This window comes from Cydia fagiglandana, chromosome 23, assembly GCF_963556715.1.
Source record: "Cydia fagiglandana chromosome 23, ilCydFagi1.1, whole genome shotgun sequence".
NCBI classification, from domain to species: Eukaryota; Metazoa; Arthropoda; class Insecta; order Lepidoptera; family Tortricidae; genus Cydia; species Cydia fagiglandana.
In genome coordinates, this window is record NC_085954.1 from 1,018,446 (window position 1) to 1,043,959 (window position 25,514).

General features: G+C 37.8%; 1 protein-coding gene and 1 long non-coding RNA gene across 2 annotated transcripts in view; one reads left to right on the forward strand and one right to left on the reverse strand.

The window, feature by feature from the left end:
- LOC134675845 (protein stum) overlaps positions 1-25,514 on the reverse strand; it is a 90,601-nt gene that overhangs the window by 55,193 nt on the left and 9,894 nt on the right. The window contains exon 2 of the mRNA XM_063534147.1: positions 11,850-12,463. Coding sequence (XP_063390217.1) covers positions 11,850-12,439 — 590 coding nt within the window. The 5' untranslated portion in view covers positions 12,440-12,463. The remainder of the gene's footprint in view (positions 1-11,849; positions 12,464-25,514) is intronic.
- LOC134675956 (uncharacterized) overlaps positions 1-25,514 on the forward strand; it is a 178,759-nt gene that overhangs the window by 53,626 nt on the left and 99,619 nt on the right. The gene's annotated exons all lie outside the window — the stretch shown is intronic.

Genomic DNA, 25,514 nt, shown 5'->3' on the forward strand with positions numbered 1-25,514 from the left:
CCCTTCCACAGGGGACAGATCTGGGGGACCTAAAATAGGTGGGTAAGTTTTATTTATTTATTTTATTAGTTTAGTTAGTTTATACTTAAATTTAATAATAGTTTATAAGTTTTGTTATTGAATAAATCTCTTTAATTTTAATTTATTACCAACTTAAAAATAAAATCTGCAGGATCATCAAAGTACCTACTTTTTTACAAGAATTTCAAGGTAATTAATATGTACTTACTGACGTAGGTACATAACCTTTCAGAGTTGACTAGTTTTCAATAGAACCTTTATAAATTATAAAGAACCTTTAATTAGGTACCTCGGAAGTGCGGAGGTCAATAAAGAATGCAGCCACGCTCCGTTGATGACGTAGTTTTTACACAATTTACAGTTTGACCGCAAACGATGGGCGCTCTAAATGTTATTGTGATTGTTTATTGTTCTACTATAATGTATAGCTAGTTTGTAAGCGATTTGGTGCAACTGTTATGCTTATAAATGTCGATTAAATAAACAATTATTTTAATGGCTGATCATCATTCCTAGTTTCTTTAAATAAAGGTTACCTACGTTTTATCATTTAACCTATATTTCGACTTCCCGCTAACCGAGAACCATGAAAGGCAAGTTATATCGTCTCACATTACAAATACAAGGAAAAATTTCAAAACTATACAGTACAAATAAAAATAAAATAAAGAATAATAGTTAAATTTGTTTTGTACGGAACCCTCGCTCTTGTCCGGTTTTTAATCTAAGTTTAGCTAGATAAGTACATATTCGAAAAAAGGTCAATAAATTCTGAAAACGTACATACGAGCCTGAAACGTAAATTTTTATCGTTTCGCAGATAAAATAGCAAAATCGGAAACCTGATTAATTAAGTACCTATGTGCTCGTAAATGTGTAAATAATTATTATAATACTTAAAACTGATTTCTTTCAATCGAAAAACCACAGGTAGAGCGTGGGCGGTAGTTTTGGCCCGTTTCGTTTACATATTTGAAACGGCGCCAAATTATGTAGCGATGCACATTTTTCTGACCGCACTGAAAGCAAACAATGCCTGGAATAGTGCGGCATTGTTGGTATGAATGTCCCGATTTTTTACATTTTTTACAAGTAAGTTGGTTGTTTTTATTATTTACCTGTCTTTGTGTATTATTGCTCTTGAAATTTCTCTGATTATAAGTTTTAATTTCGTTAATTTGTTTTATTTGTTTTGTTGTTTTGGAATTATTTGTAGACCCAGGTAAGCCTGAATAAGCTTCAAAACGTTTGCCTATAGCAATAAGATTTTGGATGCTATTCGAGTCGTCGACAGCCAACAGGTGTCCATATGATGGCAAAATGTTATGTTTAATTATCTGCAGTAAGGTTGTTTCTGATAATTTTGTTGTGAGCCGCGCATTCATAGTTTGCATCTCCAATATGTAAAAATGTAATGATTGGCCTGGTGATTGTCGGTGTTCTCGAATAGTTTTTTCTAAAGTATAATCATTGTCTATTGATGTAAAAAACGATCTGAAAAGATCTTGCAATTCCGACAACGAGGAGACTCCGTCGCGTATGTGCCTATAGTAATCTAAGGCTTTACCGCTTAGTAAATCTGCAAAACATTTAAGCACTTTGTGCTCCGGAGTGTCTCGGCTACGTCTGTAGTCATCAATCCTAAGGAAGAAGTCGGTGACATCTGAGTCACCTGAAAATTTCAAATTCCACGACCGCAAATGGTCCTCGCGCAATACATGCACGATGCGTTCTGTACTGCCTGTAGTCCCCGTCGTAGGGGTTGTAGTGACTGCCCCTGTTAAGGTTGATTAACAGTTGATTTATTGAGTCCACTAATGCTAGGAGTTCACGTTCGGTTGTGCTGTAATTTCGTTCGGTTTTCGTAAGCAACCTAGAATAAAAAGCTACAGGGTGTTCTATACCGCTCAATTCCTGAATAAGTACGCTCCCGATGCCGACGCTTGATGCATCTGAATGGATCTGGAATGGTTTGGAAAAATCAGGGCAAGCGAGCACCGGAGCCTGGGTGAGGGCTTCTTTAAGCGCTAGGAATGACCTCTCTGCTTCCACTGTCCAGTCTACGGTGTCTCTACCCTTCTTCTTGCCAATTAAAGCTGTCATCGGGGCTATGATAGTTGAAAAATTTGCCACGAATCGTCGGTAATAAGAACAGAGCCCTATAAATGCGCGTAGTTGCTTAGCGGTTGTTGGGCGCGGGAAATTTTTAATGCTATCTAGCTTTTGTGGATCTGTTAGTAGACCTTGTGAACCGACTATGTATCCAAGGTACCTAAGCTCTGATTTACAAAATTCGCACTTACTAAAATTTATAGTTAGACCTGCCTTGCTTAAAGCTTGAAAAACGTCATTTAAAATAACGATATGCTCTTCAAACGAATTGGTGGCTATGAGAAGGTCGTCACAATATGCAAATATCTTCTCGCCGTATTTATGGTGAAAAAGAGAGTCTACCAAACGTTGTAATTCACAGCCCGCGTTCGAGATACCGAACGGAACGCTTTAATCAAACTATTGAGACCTGCCTAGCTATTTTAGTAGGACAAGACCAAAGGAACTGGTCCAAGTACCTACCGCAAATCCAGCTATCTTTGAATAGCACTATTAATATTGTAACGGGGCATACACCATTCTTGTTGGCAAAGGGGCGAGAGATGATGACGGATGGCATGCTGCATTCCATTAGGGGCGGTATTCCAAATTCGTTAGACGACCTCCAAATTTCCAACCGGTCCGACAGAGCAACTGCTCTCAACGAGATGGCAGATATCTTCCAGCGCGTCACTGATGCTTTGACCAAAGCGTACAAACAAAACGCGGTACGATATAACCTGCGCCGTAAGGAACTGCGGCTAAGCGTAGGCGATATCGTATGGAGGCGTAATTTTGTACAGTCAAATGCAGCACACTTCTTCTCCGCAAAATTGGCACCGCGCTTCCTGAAATGCAAAGTCATTAAGAAGCATTCGGATGTCGTGTATGATCTTCAGGAGATAGACACGGGTAAAATTGGAAAGTATCATGTCAAGGACATAATTAAAGTCCCACAAGGTGTATGTCACACGTAACAATTTATTTTATATTATTAGGGCATACTAAGATTTAGCCCATTCTTTTTTTTCAAGCATACATGCTTCTTTGACCAAACTGGTCAACATTTGTTCCAAGCATTTCCTAGGAAATCAAATTTTATAAGTAACTACATACCCTAAGGGCCCAGGGTGACTCAATTATGGTGGATATAATACACTAAGTAGGACATGGAAAAGAAAACCAAGTTTTTCTTTTTCAATTAATGCAAGCCCATTGGCTGCATATTGGAGTTTGATTTAAGTGCGGGTTACAAGTAACTTCCACTATTGCTAGTATAAGTAATAAATAAAAACTACCAACTAGTAACCACATTATATTAGGGTACTAGTGGCTTTGTATTTGTAGGAATATAGGCATAGCAGAGCATGCTATAGTAAAACATAACTATTAGTATATCAATAGGTAGCATTACATTAGGAATAGAAATACATGTAATATACTAATTAATTAGAATAAATTAGCCTAATCAAAGATAACTAATATTTTTGTTAGCATTAAAAGATATCAATTAGCCTCAAAATGAGAGTTAGCTCATTATTAACTATAGCGACTACATTATACAACTTAAGACTATTTCAAAGGAAATCTAGGTTATATTTTTTAGTTGAGTAGCAGAAACCACAGTGTGGTGGCCACACGCTGTGATTTCTAATGTGAAACATGTGATAGTCATGATCTGACCACAGCATAGTGTTAAGAGGTATACGTCTACGTTATAGTTCTAGAACATAATATAGGTAAATTAAAGATAAAAATTAAGTAGCATACGAAACAAATAAATATAGGTTTAGTGTCAAACGATAATAAATATGGAGCGCATGTATATGTCCGCATGTATAGTTAACGTCCTACTGGACCAGATGATTTTTTGGGAAAAGATTTTTTTTCCTCCGGTTACCCCGGCTGCCTCGGTTAAGCGGCGCTTAACCTCTTTGCCGAGAGAGGGGATATTGTAGCGATGCTACATATTTGCCTAGGATAAATACATGTTTTTCCATACAAGATAACCGGTACAACATGACTGTCGCATTTCCAACAAAATAACATACACCAGAGTATGACACTTAGGTAAAACTATAATGTACCTTCTCAGCTGTAGGTTGTTTAGCATATCCTGCCTCCTGGTTAACTGGTTTCGAAGAAACAAGTCTAAAGAGTATGCCACTTGAACGGAACTTGTCACCCAGATTACGCGGAGATTGGTGAACCAAACCTGGCTTCATGCATATCAAAATGATCCTCCTGGTCTACCCCAACTGCTCAAATAGGTCACTTCCTAATTTAATTAGTATTTTAGAATCATTTTCGGAATTTTTATGAAACATAAATAGTGAATATGAAGGTGTGAAAAGGTTGAAATTTTGACAGGAGAACTGTCAGAGAGTAGACTATGCGTTTAGTTACCGCATCGGAAAGAAGGTATTCTGAATGAAACAAGGTAGAAAACGTACGATAGAAATATAATTATTAGTAATTATTATTAACCACTTAAAATATTACAAGTATTAAGGAGCATTGATATTTTTTTCGAGAGTCATATGATTTGGAAAAGGTTTAAGTTGGTTTGACGTTTGATGCGTCGATATGGATCGAAACGGAGGGCTGGGGATTTTGCTAGAATCGACAATGGATGGAGAGTTGGTACTGGGGCACGCTAGCATTTATACAGCTCCTAATTGAATATCGAAATAAACCGCCTCGCCCCCTTCCGCCGCCTGCCCTGGCCGGTGGAAGATTGGGATATATGTAAAGTGCGCCGTGTGTGTGTGTGTTGTGCGCGAAAAGGGCGTAGCCCACCGAGTGCTTTCCGTGCCGCCGGCGAGCGCAAGCATGGCCGACGGTCGTGTTGCTCCGAGCGCCGTTGCGCGCTCCCTGATGTGCTGAGCGTCGTGGGGACGCTGGTTTTCACCGCAGGGCGCAGTTTCCAAGGCCTGTGGACTGCGTGCCGCCTGGCGATCCCGAGGTGCTTCACACAGGCCTCCCCTTCACTTGCGTGGCCTATCGGCTCCGAGGCGCGTCACGTTGGCGCCACCATCAAGCCGTAGGGCACGGCCTTGACCCGCGAGCCGTGTGTCGGACAGCCTTGCCGCGGTCCGACGACCCCAAGGTCTCACCGCGCGGGTTCTTCTTGTGGAACTCCTGAGCGCCGCGGGTTGTTCTCGCCCGGGCTTGCCAAAGCCGGAGCTTGAGGAACGCCCGTCGCCCACCGTCAGCGATCCGCCTGCTGCGTTAAATACCAGCGGGCCTGTGGATGATAGCTACGTTCGGTACCCGTGAGTGCACTAGACTTTTATCCCAGGTTTTGGCCAAAACCCCGCGTCTCGTCCATCTCGCGATCGTAGATTAAGGTTTACTATAGTGTCATCCCATAACCGCCGACAGTTTAGAGAAACCGATTGTATTCTGAGCAGCGCCCGCCCTAAAGCGGAGTGCATTGTAGTAGTTAGCGAATCGTATTAAATTGCATGTCATATATTTGGTTTTATCTCTTCAATATCCTATCAAGTTCCCATTAACCAGGTAAGAGTAACAAGAGGACCCTTGCACTCCAATAGTCCAATGTTTCACTGCGGATCTTATCCGAGGCACTATTTCCATTAATTATTTAAACATTTTAAAAAACCTTATTATTTCCTATACAACAACACTATTATTTTTTATACACGACAATTAATATCCATATTAATTAGACTCCAGTCAACGAACCGACAATCATAGTCGTGCTATAAAACTGGCTAAATAAGGTTGGTTTTAATATATCGAATGGAATAAAATGTTAAGTTCCGGTGCGGTGAACTTTAAAAACGCATAAAAAGAAAAAAGGTAGGAGATAGAATTTAGAAATTGAGCATTTTTATTGCCAAAGCAATTATTGTTAAAATCTAAAGCAAGTAATTTTAAAGATGTCATGCACACAATGACAACAAAACACATAACGATAACTTTAACAAAATACCTAAACCACCTTCATAAAACTGTTTAAAATATTTACCTAATGATCTTTATCCTTTAATCTTTCAGTCTTCTCTGCAGTCTTTGTGAAATAATGCTTTTCAAGATCATATAACGAAATATGAATGTGCACTGTGTTTAATGAGTCCCTATGATTAATCCAGGATTCCATCATCAGATCCTGACTGGACACCAACAGAGAGGATCCTTTGAAACGAAAAAAAATCCAATCGGTCTAGATGTCTACATGAAATTAGGGAAAACAACCTCCGTCGAAATTTTGATGGCGGTAAAAAAAAAACAAACAAACAACACAACAAAAAAAAACACATACAAATTATAAAATATTTTATTTCAGTTTATATTTTTTGTTATGTTTATTTGTTGCGACGGAACGGTAAAAGTGCCTTTAAAGAAACAAGGTGATCGTATATCCGCCGCCTAGACCCGTATTTCACTGGCGGGAAACGCATGTCTCCTATAATATACATATCACATATACACAGAAGCGCATACATTACTGAGGGTTCCGTAGCATTCACCTTTTCAACCATGCATTATATAGAATATGTACCTCGGACAAATCATTCACTTATTAACTCACATTTATAGACGAATCTAACGCGAAATTTATTCAATTAGTACCTTTATTTACCGACACCGACATTGATTGATAGATTGCTTTATTTGATTTTATTTGTTTTGACATTTTGCTGGAAAATCGCGACCACGACAAGTGAAACCTGTGTCGAAACGTCAGTAAGTAAAAGGTAATTGAATAAATTTCGCGTTAGACCCGTCTATAAATGTGAGTTAATATGAAATAATTTACTCTTTATGACGACATATAATAACAAATAAATAAATCTTTATTGTTCAAAAAAATGTCCGCAATCTTTTTATTGCGTTTTCTTATGCAAACTTTCTACTTCTTACTACTTAATATCATCGAATAGATAACTGAAATAATTGCTTGTAATCGTAAAAAACTGTATGAACGAGTGCAGTTATTAATGCAGATTTATCATTTTTATTATATATTTTATGTATATTACGGCTAGCGGCTACTTCCACAAATAAAGCCAATTTAAATCAGTAGCTTAGACAAGCGCCATCTCACTAACCCAGGGTTAACCGGTTAACCCGTCAACCCAGTCAAATTGTACTGGTAACCACGGTAACTCCAGGTTTAACCGGTTAACCCCGGATTAGTAAAATGTACCAACGTGAACAGAACAAGTGAAAAATGTCATTATGAAATGAGAAGAATGTGTATTTAAAAAAAAAATATCATATTTTCATAGCAAATTGACATTAATGATGACATGGCCACACTTTGTCATTGCAAATACCATGCAGAGTTAGATTGGTCCGCCTTCAGGTCCTTTTCTATTTTACGGAACCCTAAAAACCGATTTAAACTATACCAGAGATCAGGAAACATCGTAACCTCGGGTTACATCACAGCATGAATAAACATCAACGAAAATAACTGAAATTGCATAAATGTACAGTCAGCGTCATAGACATAGAAAATCTTTATTTAACATCACAAACATCACATTAATGGTACATTTGAACATAGATCTACTCGTAATAATGTGTATTTAGTCTAAGCATTTGAGCATAAAATCTTTTAAAACAAATTAAATTCAGTCGACGGTAGCGGATGCAAAAGTACCTATCTAAGTACCATTCCATAACAGCTTTATAAGAAATATCTAACTGGTGGCTCTGTGAGCTGTAGATCTAAACCCCCTAAAAGACATAAACGGGTCTACCGCGATGAAATTTCATTGTTTTTACCTTAAATTCCGACATTCCGACTTAAATTTAGACTCGGCACGGGCCCGGCTCGGTCTAGCGTGAGTCATCCTTTATGTGCAAGTTACGAAAACTTTTCAATAAGTTCGTAATGTTTTCGGAAATTTCAGGAAAAAATCAAAGGAAACAAAGGAAGTATTATATTTGGAAATAGAACATTTACAACTCCTATAAAAATATGACAAGTTTCCGAATTTTTTCCAAGTGGAAATTTCTCGATTTCCGACGGCACATTAAATATATATCGATACTGACTGTACAGTGCTGAGTACATAGTGGTCCAAATGAGTGTGATTTGGACCTCTCTTAATTTTGATGGCGGTTCGTGCATGAAAAATATGCCTTTTGTTTACGGTCGGAGAGATAGATAAATGTTATTATACTTTCTTCTAGAGCTCAGCGAATTGTGGCGGTGGATATTCAATTGCCAACTATTTTTTTAAATATTTATTACACGTTTTTCAAAGTAAAAGAATAGGGTAATTGCGTCAGTTTATCGTCTAGTGTCAGTTTCCGTCCACTTAACGGATCAGTAAACAATTTCATTTTTATTTTGCTACTTGCGAAATAGATTTTTTATGTAGATAGATAAATTGTTTAGATATGAGAATTGCAATGGTCCATATTTGTGCAACAATGAAGGTTTTTGAAATTTCGTTAAGTGGACGAAAACTAGCGCAATGACCCTATATAGAGTCCATAAAACTATGCACAGACTTGAACAGAACAAAGTGAGGGGGAGTCATTATAAACGTTATAGTTTCACAGAAATTTGACATTAACAATGTCACTTCCACACGGTCACTATAATATATCACATGCAGACTTATACGTATAGACCTTAAAAATACCTATCTTGAAAAAATTTAACACACACTAGGTATGGCTGCCATGCATTTTGCAACCCCGCTGTGTCAGGCAGCCGGCCGCAGAACCTCCGAAACTTGACACCCTTCGGCCAAAACTCCTTCTAGGTTATCAAGAAGCTTATACGTATTTCACCACGTGTTCGTTTTTCATTTTATACGTGTTTGCCGCTCCCGTATTGGCTTACACAGCCACGAAAAACGTTGTCTCCCTACCTGACACTGTTTGTATAGTCTGTAATAGTCTGATACGTATTTAAATGACTTCCAAGCTTATTTTCGGATCAAGATTTAAAGCAAAACAAAGCCGTTTACAAATTAACTCTGAATTCAATTATAGCACATTTATCTTTACCTAAGTTTAAGTCTTAAACCTAGAAAATTATAACATTAACGGACTATATTAAACTGACTGACTCTATGTTATATTTGTTAAAATTAGACATCATAAAAATGTACATTCGCGTAATTAATTTATCCATTTTTACGCCTATTTGATTTTCCATTTCTAACTTTGATGGCACTAGTTCAAAGTCGCATTTTGTTTAATGTTTTAAAGTAATAAGAGTTTTTATATCGCTGCGGTGAAGGCGTAAGGAGGTTGTTTGATGTTCTAATACATTAATAAATCGTTTTAGAAATTAGAGTGACTGATAAACATTGTTGATATATGTTATTTTGATATTTTCTCATCTGCTTTTATTCTAACGATGTTACAACACGTTTGCGTCAAATTAAATTACAGCAAAGTATAAAAAATATACTTTTCACCACACCAGCTCGGAAAGGCTTACTTTGCACTTCAAAAACTGATAGCAAAGTTGCATTTTATTCACATGTGAGGCAATGTAATCAAATGCAAATTTTGAGTTGTTTTCTTATGTTTACTGGTTTGATTGACTTTTAAATGATGATTTTGGATGATAAATATTTAATAACATTTATTTGGATTTGATTTGGTTTGATTTTGTTTGAAATTTTAAATTTAATAAGTATTTGCATCGGGTTGGTGTGGTGAAAAATTTTGTGTTTCACTCGGGGGCAAATATTGTTCAACCCTCGTGCTTTGAAACCCTCGCAACGCTCAAGATTCCATTTTTCGAACAATTTTGGAATCTTTCGCCTGCTCGGGTATCAATATTAGCACGAGCGGTTAAACAACAACTTAGCCCCCTTGTAAAACAAACAACTATTAAATAGGTTTTCATGATAGTTATTTTTCATAAGTTATTAAACCAATGCTAAGGTTTAAGCTATTAAGTAGATATTAGAGATGATTATTAATTTATTTATAGATTATTAATAACACAGCATTTAATCGTATTTAAGTATAACTGTCGTGAGACATACTAACATTAAAATAATGGCGCGAGTGACTAAAAACACGTGAGTACCGATCAAATAAATGTTGTCTTAAAATAAACCGTAAAATTATTTTAAGACAGCATTTATTTGAATTAGGTTCAGTTACTTAGCTCAGACTTTTATCCTGTATCTTTTACCTCATTGATTGTAGGACCTACAACTCAAAATTACTGTTCATGAAAGACAATCGATTCGATTAACTTCAATCTCGGGTAGATCCTGACATATAGATTATGCAATTTTGGTATTAAGAAAGGTAATAGGAAAGATATTTGCTGAGAGGGTCGAATATATTTTACATACATACCTGCGTTTGATGTTAAGCGACACAAACCAAACTGAGTCATGAAATTATGATTGTTTTAAACATTGAAGAATCATCAACATATTGTAATGCCGGATGTTTCTTATTATCAAACAAAAAGACGCAAGATGTCATTAGATTTAACAACATGCTTTATTGTGCGTGTGTCGAGTATTACACGGCATTCTATTTATTTCTGTATATTAAGTTTATTTAGTACAAATGAAATTATGATTAATATTTGAAGCACAATATATATGTTTTTATTTAATAAATGATGTTGGCTGTTGTACCTATTTATAAAATATTGCTAAGTATTCTTGATGTCACTAAAAATATATAACGTCACATTCATTCCTTTTGGTCTGTACAAGACTTCTTGACTTTTTAATACTCGTCAAAGAGCCCTTGAGGTACAGTTTTTTTGTTAAATTTTTAATTTATTCTTAGATATTGGAAGTTAATTAGGTAGGTATATAACACTTTAAACTCTCGCGTTTTGTACACATATATATTTACTTAAAAGCAGCTTAAAAGTAGGAAAAACAATGAAATTATATCGCTGTAGACCCGGTTGTGTAATTAAATTATGTAGGTATGTTTTAAAACCAATTTAACCGGACACAATGTTTTATAATTCCTACCATAATACTAATAATCATAATTATTAATATAATCTCGTAGAATTAATTATACTTAAAGTGGAAGTGAGATTCTATCTTTGCCTAATTATTACGGCCTAGTAAGCAAAACCCAACAAAATAATTAATGTGGTCTTAGGCTACTGCATTATCTCATGCACACAGTTTTTAGACGATAGACCTAAAAACCTCTATCTATATATAATATTGTATACCTACTTCAATTCTTATACATATAAGTAGGTAATTATTAATAAATCACATTACAATTCAAATTGGTCCCTTGCTTACTGAGTTGAATTAGTCGAACCAAAAGCCTTCATCAACGTGAAATTAAAGAAACGTTGTGATTTTATATTGTAAATGCTAAAATGACGCTTTTTGTAATAAAATAACATAGCTGAGATACAAAACAAGGTTTACAAACTAAAAGCGAGTCGGATGGAATTAAACAAAAATCGATCTGGTTTGGGTTCAATATGGCTCTGAAATTGTGGTAGTAAATTTTGTGTCAAGCAGAGACGTGTGCGCACGATGCTATTAAGTTTAGAAAAAAATAAAATAATAAAATAAAATAAACATAATCAAATAGTTATTTTTTTTTTACACAAATTGACTAAGCCCCACGGTAAGCTTAAGAAGGCTTGTGTTGTAGGTACTCAGACAACGATAATAAATTTAATTTTAATTTTATTGGGGTAGCATTAGTAAGTTTTGGTTGTTCAAAAAAGATTAAAAATAATTGGGTACTTCCAATAACCTAGTAAATTAAATAATACTCACGGATTCGCGGGCGCAGCTTTCAGAGCCTCCCCAGGCAGTACCTTGAAGGCTTCATCCCTCTTGGCGGACCCTGGCGCACTTCTCACTTCAACAACCACTTTACCACTCCGCGGACTATCCAACACACTACTCGACTGTCTCGACGATAAGTCAAAATATCTGTCCTGCGCGTGTATTAACTGTGTCACCGTAAACGCTGGCGATTCATCAGAGCTAACTTTATCTATTTGCGGTCCGAATAGTCCATCGTCTATGTTTCTAAAGAATCTATCGTCTTCAATATCTTTAGACGGAGACGCGTCTAAAGATTGTTGAATAGTAATGTCTAGCGACCGCTCGCCGGTGAACGCGTAAGGCGTATTGGCCAGCTCCTCCTCAATACTGTTGTAGCGGCTTCGGAACAGTGACTTCGGTTCCCCTTCCACTTCGTATTTCCCTCCGAAGAGGTCGTACTGTTGGAAGCGGGAGTTGATGGTGTCGAACTTGGGGTCGGTGAGGTCGGACCCTGACTCGGGTTTGGGGGTGGATGAGGGGCTCATGTTGATGTGTAGGATCCCGTGCTCGTCGGTGTACTTGAGTTTTAGGGCCATTTTATAGTAGCCGGGAAAGTTTATCTGTAAAAGAAAGTAGTTTTAGTTTAGTAAAACACATAAAATTATTTTTACATGAAAAAGTTTGATTTTTTAAAAATTCAGGTGGATTGCCCTGGGCACTGGAAGCCTTGATCCATTTTTCTACAAAAGGGAGACTTAATCCATAAGGCATTCTCTACCAGTTACATATATACAAGTACTTGTAAATATTTCTTTATATTAGTCTACAGCCAACACTCAGCAGCGAAATTTTCTAAGTGTGTATGAAATTTGATTTTCTCACCCGCTTAATTTCTGCTAATCAATGTACCTTTTTTATATTTTTATATAAAATCTGTTTCAATATGATGGAGTCAAATTACACTAACAAAACAATCGACCTGTAGCGTATAGATACCTATACTAGGTATAGATACCTATGACGTTAAACTTCGTGTTTATTTATTTTATTTTTTATTTCGTTTAATTAGGTTAACGACCTGTCCTTAATTTGGCTGTTATCGTCATTAGTAAGCAGGTATGTAGGTATGATATAAGATATTATAGTATAAAAATTAACTAGAGTCTGTGCGGAAATAGAAAAGTCGTGGAAAGTAAGGGAGCCCATGTCCTACGACTCTTCTCTTTCCGCACAGACTCTAGTGAGCTATAAGTATTGTATGTATACAGTATGTAGTATTTAGAAAATTTTCCAAAAACCACTTTGGCAAAAAATTCTTAGTCAAATACTACACTCTCCAAGAACTCTATTACTTAGGTATGTGTTTAAAATAAGTACCTATCCTACGACATATCAGATATCACTCCATAAAGTTAAAGCGAAAAAAAATCATCCATAATTTACCTTTAGAATACCCTATTTTTTTCTCTGTTTTCATTAATATGATTTGCAATATGACTTGACGGATACCATGACGAGGGCACAAAAATAACAATACCTCACCTAAATTACGAAACATTTTTCCGCCATTAAAAATTAGTCAGGCTACTAAGGCAACCCAACCTACGATAGCTTCCACGCTTGTCAACAACAATAGAATGGGTTTATCTTGAGATCCATCTCGAGATACTTATGTCGTCGGCATAATCACTGAAGACAAGTCGCTGTAGGATACGTCGCTTACGAACGCAACTCTTTTGACACTTATGAAAATGCTTGGAAACAGATTTTTGCTCCGATATTTACCACCAACGGCAACGTTAACACCAAGTGGTAACATCTGGGATTCTGGTTCCAACCTGTTCCCAGTGGTAACACCTGAGATAAAAAAATCCACCAAAATATTTTACCCCCCTATTCATAGAACTTTACGGATTTGATTAAATGATTTGGTTTTGATTTTGTTAAATTATGTTTCACCCCTTTCTTACAAATAAATAAGTCTAAATGACAGATAAGGACAAAAGGTTATTAACTAACTGTAGCACGTTTATGAATAAGGGGGTTAGTGTTCAAATATTGCTCGCACGCATATACTGCCCAAGCCAACGCATAGAAAAAGCTAAATTACTTTTGACATCTCGGTACATGTCCTACTATACGAGCAGCATCGTAACTAATAGTAAATGTGCAAAGTTGCTCGCGCGTCGATTAGACTGCGCACGCGCCGTGTCTGCGCACACTTGCCCAACTTCCGCCCACTTTAGATGGACCAAGCTGCATCTTTAGCAGGCTATTCAGAAATAACCGAAATAGGCACATTAGGTAAATCTACAGGATGGTCCAAACCTTGACGTCCAAATATTTTTTTTAGATTGCTTACGTCTTTGGCTATCAGAATATACCCCATGTATTTATTTAGGTTAGCGCAAAATCTTAGCTTGACATACTTGAACGTAAAACTTTGTCTTTGTTTTCCAACTCACAGCCAAGTGAGGATGCTGATTTTTTTTAGCAAGTGCTCCGTTTGCAACTAAGTATGTTACAAAAAGAAATAGGTACTTATTGAAAAAAGTTCAATAGTTTTTTTTAAATAAATGAATTGCTTCACCCTGCTTCAATTTCTTAACAAAACTTAAAAGTTAAAAAAAAATCATAACTCGAAAACTACGAACAATCGGCTAACATACATGGGGGTATATTCTGACAGCCAACGCCGTAAAGAAGCTAAAAAAAAATTTTGTACGACAAGGTTTAGACCACTCTGTATATCAGGTGCTACTTCATTAGTTGCAGATATTTACACAGTTGATAGTACTTGTTTCCTGGAGTATATTTAAGTATGAAACATTATAGCTTTTACGATGTTGTTTTGGAGAAAACTGAAAAACAAATTTACGTAAAAACACCCTGTTAATGTGATTATTAAATGTGAACTCATTCAATATATTCTAGTACCTCTTTTACCTAACACCTAACTGTCTGGCCGCTTCATCCTAATAACCTTTTGCAGTTTTCCCGCCGAACTATGAACATAAATTTTTTGGTCGGTAAATTAAAAAAAAAATTAAATATTCTTAATTTCTATATATGTACATATATACTCGTAATCCGATTTATTAAATTTAAATATGTATATCAATTACTGCGATCTACGTTTCCCAATATTTTTTGCATTTTATTTTTGTGCAAGGTATGCATTTTTGCAATAAATTATACAGCCAACACCTATTGTATCAATATATAATATATATTTAGAGTTAGACAAAGATAAGACTGCAACGATTTTTATAGCACAAGTAGTGAAAGTGTTATTTTAATCGTCAAACTTCTATGAAATTATGACGTATAAACAACACTTGGATTGCGTGTGCTATCAAAATCGCTGCAGACTTATCTTGGTCTAACTCTACTTACTATCCTTGTACAATCCCATCAGAGATTATGGGTTCTGATAAACATTGTAACACCTTTACTATTGTAAATGTACCATAATCTTCCATTAAAGACATTTTTGATTTTCATTTTGAGTGCAACTATGTCCAACACTTAACATGTTAGGTCTTTCGTATGTCGTCCTTGCGTCCGTCCTCGGACGTAATCGTTCCAACGTGGAATAACCTAAAAGAGTTGAACATATGTGACGTCCTACGGGTAAAGTACCGGCGGTTGGCACTTACGCTATTATTAACGCAGCTCCAATATTATTGCGGTGCTATGCGACGTAATCGCCAGCCGCCATAAGGTACCTTTTGCCGTGGAACATCACATATTTACATGCTGTGCTAATGTTGAGGTGGGGCGCCATTTGTAGCGGTGCCAGTGGGGAGGCACCTCTGCTTTCGGGCAAACTCGGCTCCGTTCGACTTAGAATTACTCCGAACAGTTCTTAGGGTTGGCACCACTTGACGTCCATTTGCGTGCATGGCCATAGATAAGATAATGACTTGAATTTTGACAACCCTAAATAGCCGAAAGGGATAGTGCCATACATACTGACCTTTCCCACCCAGAGGGGAAACTAGGCCTTATTAGAATTAGTCCAGTTTTCTCACGATGTTTTCCTTCACCGAAGAGTGACTGGTAAATATCAAATGATATTTCGTACACAAGTTTCGAAAAACTCAATGGTACGAGCCGGGGTTTGAACCCGCGACCTCCGGATTGAAAGTCGCACGATCTTACCTCTAGGCCACCAGCGCTTCACCGTGATATTTCACTTTATAAAACTTAAAATGTAACGTTTGCTGACAAAAGGCCTAAGGTAAGATGGGGTAACGAAACACCGTGGTTATTTGTTTGTGGACCGTCTACCAGTATAATTGGTCAGCCAAATTAGGCTTTATGGAGGTATCCTACTGTCTTCTTCTTCTTCCTTGCCACTTCCCATCATTTGGGGTCGGCTCTCCTCATTCTAAGGCGCTAGGATGATCTGTCCTGAGCGGCTACCGCGAAAACCGAAATTAGAATGACAGAGAAAAATCCCCGCAAATTGCGAACTTCGATTTTCGCAGTTATAGCCCTGGATTGTCGCATCTGTAGGTAAGTTGGGCTCGCTCCAAGTCGACCAGCCACGTGGCTTTGGGTCTTCCATTGCCTTTTCTGGTGCATGGTATTGCCAGCTCTTTCCGTGATCTTCGGAACGTCTCATTATGTGGCCATACCATCTAAGTCGGCTTTCGGTGATCTTATCTGTGAGGTCCTACTGTATGATTCGCTAACACTGGGGCTCCGCACCATGCCATCATGGAGGCCAATTCGGATTTAACAATTTGTTACGGTTTTGTTACAACCTTGATTACCTTGACGATCATCTTGGTGATTGGCGTGCAATTCACGCACGACTTTCACGTCATCATTGAGAAATATAGTAAGAATAGAGTGCTCACTCCATACATCAGTTTTGGTACCAAACCGCAGTGGCGGATTTGCCCTAAGGCACAGTAGGCCCGGGCCTAGGGCGGCAAGATATTTAGGGGCGGCAAATTGTGACAAAAAATTCGCTGATGCCAACAAGAAATAACTCAAAATGCAGTCAATATTATGGGTGCATTGAAAGGGCCGGCTACAGGACCTGGGGCCTAGGGCGGCAAAGACTGCAAATCCGCCACTGCCATTTGCCTATTATTTTCGCAATCGACATCTAGCATCGAGTACCGGAATTATCAGTACTTGATACTAGATTTCTCTAGTGTCGCAACTCATGAAAATTGTATTGAACAACAATTTACAACTAATATTAAAAGCAGAAGGAGTTGAAAATAGAGTTTCGGTTAATCCGTTTATAATATTAGCTGGAAATTGTTGAGCAATTAGACTTTTCGGTCGTCGGAACATCTATTGTCAAGTAGCAGCCGGCCTAGCCAAGGTCGCTACGACAGCGAAAAGCTTTATGCCTCTCTATCACTCTTCCATATTAGTGCGACAAGATCGACGTCCAGTTGCATAAAACTATGCGCTGTATATCTGGCCCGATACAATCAACCCCCCTACCATGGTTGCCAGCACTGAGCCACATACCGCCGCCCCATCTTAGAAGGCAACAGGATTTACTAAATGAAGCCAACAAAATAGCTCGAAACCCAAATCTACCGGTTCACCAGGAGTTTATGTGCCCGCCTCGCCATCGGCTGAAATCCCGACATCCGCCCTACCAGACAGCACAGTACCTGATGGAAAAGCCGTTCAATATAAAATCAAGATGGAAAGACGAATGGATAGCAAATCCACCCAGGGCTAATGTTTCTAACTATGACCCCACGCAAAAGTCATTTGGCTTCTCGGGCTCTAGACGGGACTGGTGCCAGCTGAATAGGCTCAGAACCGAACATGGACTCTGTGGGGCTTACATGTTTAAGTGTGGCTGGCGAAATTCACCGGCGTGTGATTGCGGAGCTCCAGTGCAGTCTATTAATCACATCATCTACGACTGCCCCAAGAGAAAATATACCGGAGTTTCCCTGGACCTGCTCCGCCCTGATGTGAACGCAACCCAATGGGTGAAGAATCTAGATGTTAAACTATAGTACCTATTCAATAAGCATTAATTATTAAGCGACCAGTTTGTAGCCATACGATTAAATAAATAAATTAGTGCGACAGTGACAGTTACGTTTCGATCGCTACGGAGCGTAAGCGATCGGCATCTTGGCTACGCGGCCAGTACTGATAATTCTGCTACTCGATGCTTAGATGTCGACTACGAAAATAATAGTCGTTTTGATAGGTACCAAAACTGAAGTATGGAGTGAGCACTCTATGTACCTATTTTTTTCTCTATAAATAAATAAATAAATAAATAAATATTGGGGACATCTTACACAGATTAACCTAGCCCTAAACTAAGCAAAGCTTGTACTATGGGTGCTAGGCGACGATATATATACTTATATAGATAAATACATACTTATATACATAGAAAACACCCATGACTCAGGAACAAATATTAGTGTTCATCACACAAATAAATGCCCTTACTGGGATTCGAACCCAGGACCATCGGCTTAGCAGGCAGGGTCACTACCCACTAGGCCAGACCGGTCGCGTGTACCAATCAGCGTAACCCATCTTCAAGGTCGTATCAAAATAAGATCAAAACCTTAACAACTTGGTAAATCAGAATGGTGCTCCTGTATGCGGAACGCCAGAATAAAATTAAAATGTTTCGCCTGCCGTGACTCTATGCAGGTTAGAACATTATAATAATGTTCTTTAGTTAAAGTAATTGGTAGGACGTTCTTAGCATTTTGTGGGTTTTTATGAAGGAATGCTCGTTATTTATTTTAGAAACAGTAGAAGAGTTGGATCAAGCTAGCTGTACATAGGAAATTAAGCAAGCTTTCATTTTGGAAAGGAAAAATTTCGATCCCTATACAAAACGTACCGTCAACTCAGGAAACTTTAGTCCACAACTTACAACTATGGTCCAAATTCAAGTTCCTGTAAAATATGTCTAAGTATTTTTCACATTAGGTATGTTGAATATCTGGTATCGTCTTGGGTCGTCCCATTCGTTTTTCGACAAGTTCTTAAATTAGTCCTATTCTGCTTTCGTCACCCATTCTACATTCGTCACAATCGTCGGTGGCTTTCAATGTAGAATGAGTGACGAAAGCAGAATAGGACTAATTTAAGAACTTGCCGAAAAACGAATGGGACGACCCAAGACGACACCGAATATCGGGTATAATACTGGATTTGCATTTGTATAATATCCTAAGCTGTAAAATATCGACTACAAATCGAAAAATCTCGTAATCAGGAATTTTGTCAGGAAATTCTAAATGTGGATCTGGTAACCCTAGGTGTATAGAAATATACCTATAACGAGAAATAAATATGTACCTAGACATAGCAAAAACCCTACCTATCCCCTTCATCCTTAAAACGACTGAACTGATCTGTATAGATGAATCAAAACTTCCTTTGAAACAGAGGATAGTTTTTATCACGAAAATCTTTTTATACGGACGAAGTCGCGGGCACAAATTAGTGCATATTTAATTCTAGAGTACAGTCAGCAGCAGAAGTTACTAAGTGGGCCAGGTGTTCAAAATGATCTTGACGCGACTTTATTGTTAAGTGACTAAGAGCGTGTCAAGTTAATTTTGGACACCTCGCCCGCTTAGCAACTTCTGCTGCTGACTGTACGTACACGATGTCACATTGTCCAAACTTCTTTATAATGATTGCAATTTTGGCAACAACGGCGTCCTTGGCACCGAACTGAGATCGCGATAGCGACGTAACGAACCGACTCAAGGACCCGGCCTTGGGCCATACGCGTTACGAAAGTAATGTTTGAATAATAAATATAGTAATGTTTAGATGTTTGCTGAAGAACATTTCGTTTGTAAGTTTAGGATTTAAGGCTTCTATGCAAACTGCAGAATTGTAGATCATCCTAGTTAGCATCCTAACAGCAGTTTTCCGTTCCAAACAAATACGTCTTCAGGTATATATATACAGGGTGTTTGGCAATCGTTTACATACATATTTATCATCGTTTGCCAAATTAAAATGGCAGATAATTTGTGTCATTTGCTGTCTTCTCATGCCTAGAAAAACAAAATTGGCCCTGTTTTCTTTTACTACTAAGCAAGTAAACAATTGAAATTTACGATAAACCGGCATAGAAGTGAAAAAATTTGCGCCAAATTAAAAAAATTTAGGCCTGAGAAGATAGCAAATGACTCAACCTATCTGCCGTTTTAATTTGGCAAACGATGTACCAAACAGCCTGTATTTAAAAACAAAAATAAATCTAATTCTAGTTGAGTTTGAATGTAAAAATTTAAACATTGATTTTGGCATTGACAATTATAGAGATAATTTTTTTTTTCGTAAATCCGAGAACAACTTCAAAGATGACATTATATTATATTGGGACATTGGGACGGTGACAAACACTCAGGGATAACCGCGAAAATCGAAGTTGCTCTGTCACTCTAATTACGCCTTCATTGGAGTAAAAGAAAAGATCCCTGCAATTTACGAATTACGGTTCTTGCGGTAGGCCCTCAGATGTATACCTTAGGGTGTTACCACACCAATCGATCGATGGCATCGATCGATGGTATCGATCGACGTAGACTGTTCCATGTCGACGTCGCTCGATCGATTTATCTAGGTAGAAACTATGGATTGGTGTGGTAACACTCTTACTGTATCTAAGGCCTACGGTACCCAAGAATATTAAATCGAATGGACGTCTGAGCTTACCTATCACCCACACTATTCCATATATTATACTTGATTAGTAGATTTGCAGTTCACGCCACTGCTGAGTCAGCGACGCGTCATTCACACCGACACAATTGATCATTCGTAAACCCTATTGCGTTCACATAAGGTCTACTTTTAGTAATTTGACATTCACACAGCTAGTCTACAAAATAACTGAGCATTCTTGAGTCTTATTTCAACGGCATAAGGTTCATTATTAGTAAGTTGATGAATGTAATTATACGACGGTTCGTGACCCGGTGGTTTGGATTGACACGTGCAATTCTGCGGTACCTGCACTGTGCTGGGTTTCAGAGGGCCTACCGCGAGCCACGTTTGACGTGTTGCTTCTCTGTCACACTTGTAAATTCAAGCGTAAGTGTAGTGTAGTGATAGAATATGTACACCAAATGGTTACCTACTGAGAAAATGGTGTTTGCTGTTTATTGGGTTGATCTGGGTAACACATGATCCCTGGCAATGCTTAAGATTCCGCTTTTCGAACCACTTGCTACACTTGAGTTTTGGAATCTTTTGCTTACTCGGGTATCAATTTTAATCATATTTTAATTAACACAAGCGGTTATAGTGCAACAACTTTTGGCCCCTTGTAATTTGTAATACAAATAAGTCAAACAGTCAAAGAATTGGGTTTCCGTACCATTTTGTACTTTGTTACATGGCCCTATTTGATCTTTAAGATACGTCAAATATTACGCGACTAGATACACACACACATACACATACGCGCTCGACAAAAGTAGATACATCGATATACACCGTGTTTTTTTTTTATTTCCGTTAATTTCAAGGGTGCATTCTTGAGCTTAAATCAAGTAACTTTCTCAAAGACACCGATATTCTAATTAACTCCATTTCGGAGATAATCAATAATTTATTTATTTCCTCTAAGGCCTCTACAAGTGTGTACACTTGCCTTAGGGCCGGTTTACATATTGATTAGTGTTTAGAATGAGTTCATACATTTGCTACTAAACTTAAGTACAATCTCGGTCGATCGATGTACGAAATTACATTGATATGTCACAGATTTCAATTGTTTAGTTGAGTTAAATGTAATGCCCATGTTACAACAACGCTATATGCTACATTTAATTAGTTTTTAAACGGAATTCAATAAAAACACGGTGTATATAAAATCAATTGCCTTTTTATTATATTCATTGTTGAATTCTTAGTTTGGTTCTGTCACCATATAGTTAGTTTTAGCTTTAGTCTTTAAGTAGGCCTCACTGAAAATCAGCGTCACGTTGTGTGTCCTAGGATACACAACGTGACAATAAGCTGAGTGAGGACCTTTTGGCACAAATATTTATGTAATTGAATTTTAGTTTTGTGTTATTAGTTATTATTATTTGTGCTAACAAACATCTCTTATTCTTATTCTTAGATACGATATGGAATAGATGTGTCATTGTCAAAAGTGACGCCTTTGTTTGAAGCAAGGCCCCTACCTTTTCTGTTCTCTTTGACGGCGCAGCAACTAGTATCATTTCTCTCTCCTCGCTCTTTTAAAATGCCATTTGTCAAAAAAGGACAACCATACTGTTGACAAGGTGAACTTCAAATCAAGTGTTGCCATTTTAGATGCTTCCAGGCTGTGTATGTGTGCGTAAAAGCGTGTATGTGTGCTCTTTTAGGGATGTGAAAAGTCGATTTTAATCATGTTATATATCGATAAACGCTACACAGCGGAACGAAATAGCTATTAATTGAAGCTTCAATATCTTCGTTAAACATATACATAATTGAAATGCTAATGAATAATAAATATATAAGAATATAATAAAATATTTCAATTATTGCGGAACACATATCTTAGTAGGTATTTATGTATTTTAATTAAATATCTGAACTTTCCCTTGGTTCCCTGCTGGGGCGTGACGATAAAATTGTGATCTGATAACCACAATAAAGAATAAAAGCGTTTTTGTTCATTTTAGATATCGTCAAAACTTTGAAGTATAATTAAAATTGTAAGAAATGTCGATAGTTTATCGATATGACTTTATCGACATGGATACAGCAAGGTGGTGTTAAATTGTTAATCGTACACTAAACAAAAGTGGCAACAGTGACAGCTCGCTGAGACCCCGTCTCTATATATTGTAAGTCTATGGTTTGAAGAAACGTCACTTTTGACACTGACATATCTAATCCATATCGTATCTAGCTAAACGTACGTAATATTTGACGCATCTTAAAGTTCGAATCGAGCCGACCGTGACAATAATTTGGTATCTCTAGCGGCTTTCATATTGATTGTCACTATGGCAAGGTAAATCAAATCAAATCAAACATAAATCAAATTTCATGAATATGGCACTGGTCCCACCGCGAGCTAGTAAGCTATGAGCTATCGGCTATAAACACGAACAAAAGATAAGCACTCCCGTGTAAATAAAAGAGACACGGCGATATTTATAGTTACTCGCCCAGCGGTGAGCTATAAATATCGCCGTGTCTTTTTTATAGCTTACTAGCTCGCGGTGGGACCAGTGCCTATGTATGACCAACTTCCAGAACAGGAAAAATAAAAATGTATATTTAATTTTATAAAACAGTTTAAAAATTCCCGAAGCCTACGGAACCCTACACTCGAGGTAGATAAGGCGTGAAAACTATTAATTTGGCGTATTACACTTGATTAATGACGGCCTTCGCGGCAGCCATTTTGTTATTGGCAATACTTCATATTGGATCGCAACATGGACTGACTGAAAGTACGCCTTATGTCGACGCAATAAAGGTTAAGATTGGCTAGTCTGTGTGGATGGTACGTAGTTACATGCATGTATTACACGCTCGCCCTATTCACATCACCCTCGGTGCTTGAAAGGAATGTAACGTTTGTGAATTTCCATATACAGATGTAGTATATAGTGCATAATTATTTTCCATCGTATTTTTGTAAACGTACGAACGTGTCTTGCTATTTCAGTCAGTCTCGGTACAAAAAATACTGAGACATATTTAATTACACAAACGGGTCTACCGCGATATAATTTCATTGTTTTTACCTTTAATTCCGACGTTTCAGCTGAGTTGCACCTCACACGACACAGCTGGTGCAACTCAGCCGAAACGTCGGCATTAAAGGTAAAAACAATTAATTATAATATCGCGGTAGACCCGTTTGTGTAATTAAAAATACTGAGGTTGACTGAAGTAGGATGACAAATACGAACGTTTCCGAGAATATACGATGGAAAGCGATTATGCACTATATCTGTACCTACTTACTCTGGCAAGCAAGCTCTCTCAGTGAAAAAAGGCGGGAAATTCGAAAAAAGTAGGCGCGAACAATCGATTTCCAATATTGATACAAATTTTGAATTTCTCGTTTCGCTTTTTCTACTGACAAAAGTTTTGCCAGAGCATACCTATAGGGGAGGGGAGGGGAGGGGGGGAAGGTGGGGGGGGAGTTGTCTAAAGTTCCATTTGTCCCCATTTATACCAGTAGAGATATCTATTAACAGACAACGCTCAGCTTAAATGATTGAGGGTAGAACCTTGAAATTTAAAACATAAATATATTTCAAATATTGTAGGTAGAGCTCGTAGAAAAATACTTAGGGAGATAAAAATGGTGATTAAAAGTTTTTACAGTACATACGGTCATATTTTCCCGCACTAGTGCGTAAAATAGCACTTTTCTTGCGTATGTCAAAAGTTTAAAGGGCCATAAGTATGTACTGTAAAACGTTATACGATACACGTGCGAATAGGTAATTCGGAACTCGTGTCGATTTAAAACACTCCCTTCGGTCGTGTTTTAATTTATCGCCACTCGTTTCGAATTTCCTCTTTTCCGCACTTGTATCGTAAATAACTATTTTACAACCTCTACGCGGATGAAGGTACAGACGGAGTAAATACTTATGTCGCGTCTGTCTGTATGTTCGCGCTAAACTCAGAAACGACTGAACGGATTTTAATGTGATTTTCACCTATCAAGAGAGTTATTCTTGAGGAAGGTTTAGGTGTATAATTTTAAAGGTTTTGTGTAAATTGGTTGAACTACGCGTGCGAATCCGGGGCGGGTCGCTAGTTTTGTACTAATTTCTGCCCGCGAGTTCGTATACATAAAGTTACTTTGCAAATTAAACTCAACGACTATTAATTTACAGTTAATTTTGTAATGGGATTATCCGGTGTTTTGGAGCTTCAAGGCTATTTGTTATGTGCTTGTTATTGATAAGGGTAATATTTGTAAGCAAGGTCAAGTTGTTGGCCGTGAGGGTTTTTTAACAAACTGACCTACGACTTAGGTACCATCAGGGACCTATTTTACCAACGTGTCAGGTCCGACAGTTGTCGACATCATTGTTACTGCCGTTACAGGCCTCCATAGGCTACGGAAACCGCTTACCATCGGACGGGCGGTGTGGTTGTTTGCCACCATCATGTTAATTTAAAAAAAACTCCACTATATCGCCAGTTAATAAGTACTTATTTTGCGAAGCTACCCTAATAGCATTTTCTTGTAGGGATTTTGTTGGGCCTTTGTTTACGTATTAGTTGGGCAACCGTTATATTTGGCCGTACGATTTGCTGGAGGGCCCTCGACAAAGGCCCTCCCGAAGATTCCCAACAGAGGGCCATAAGAGTAATTTTTTCGTTGGGCCTATTTAAATTAATCATACAATTATTCAACGGTGGTGGTTTTGGTTGGGCCGTGGTTGGGCCTATACACATTTGTTTGAGGTTGGTTAATTGTTACATTTGGCCGTACGATTTGCTGGAGGGCCCTCGACAAAGGCCCTCCCAAAGATTCCCAACAGAGGGCCATTAGAGTAATTTTTTCGTTGGGCCTATTTAAATAAATCATACAATTATTCAACGGTGGTGGTTTTGGTTGGGCCGTGGTTGGGCCTATACACATTTGTTTGATGGTTGGTTAATTGTTACATTTGGCCGTATGGCTTGCTGTAGGGCCAACTGCAA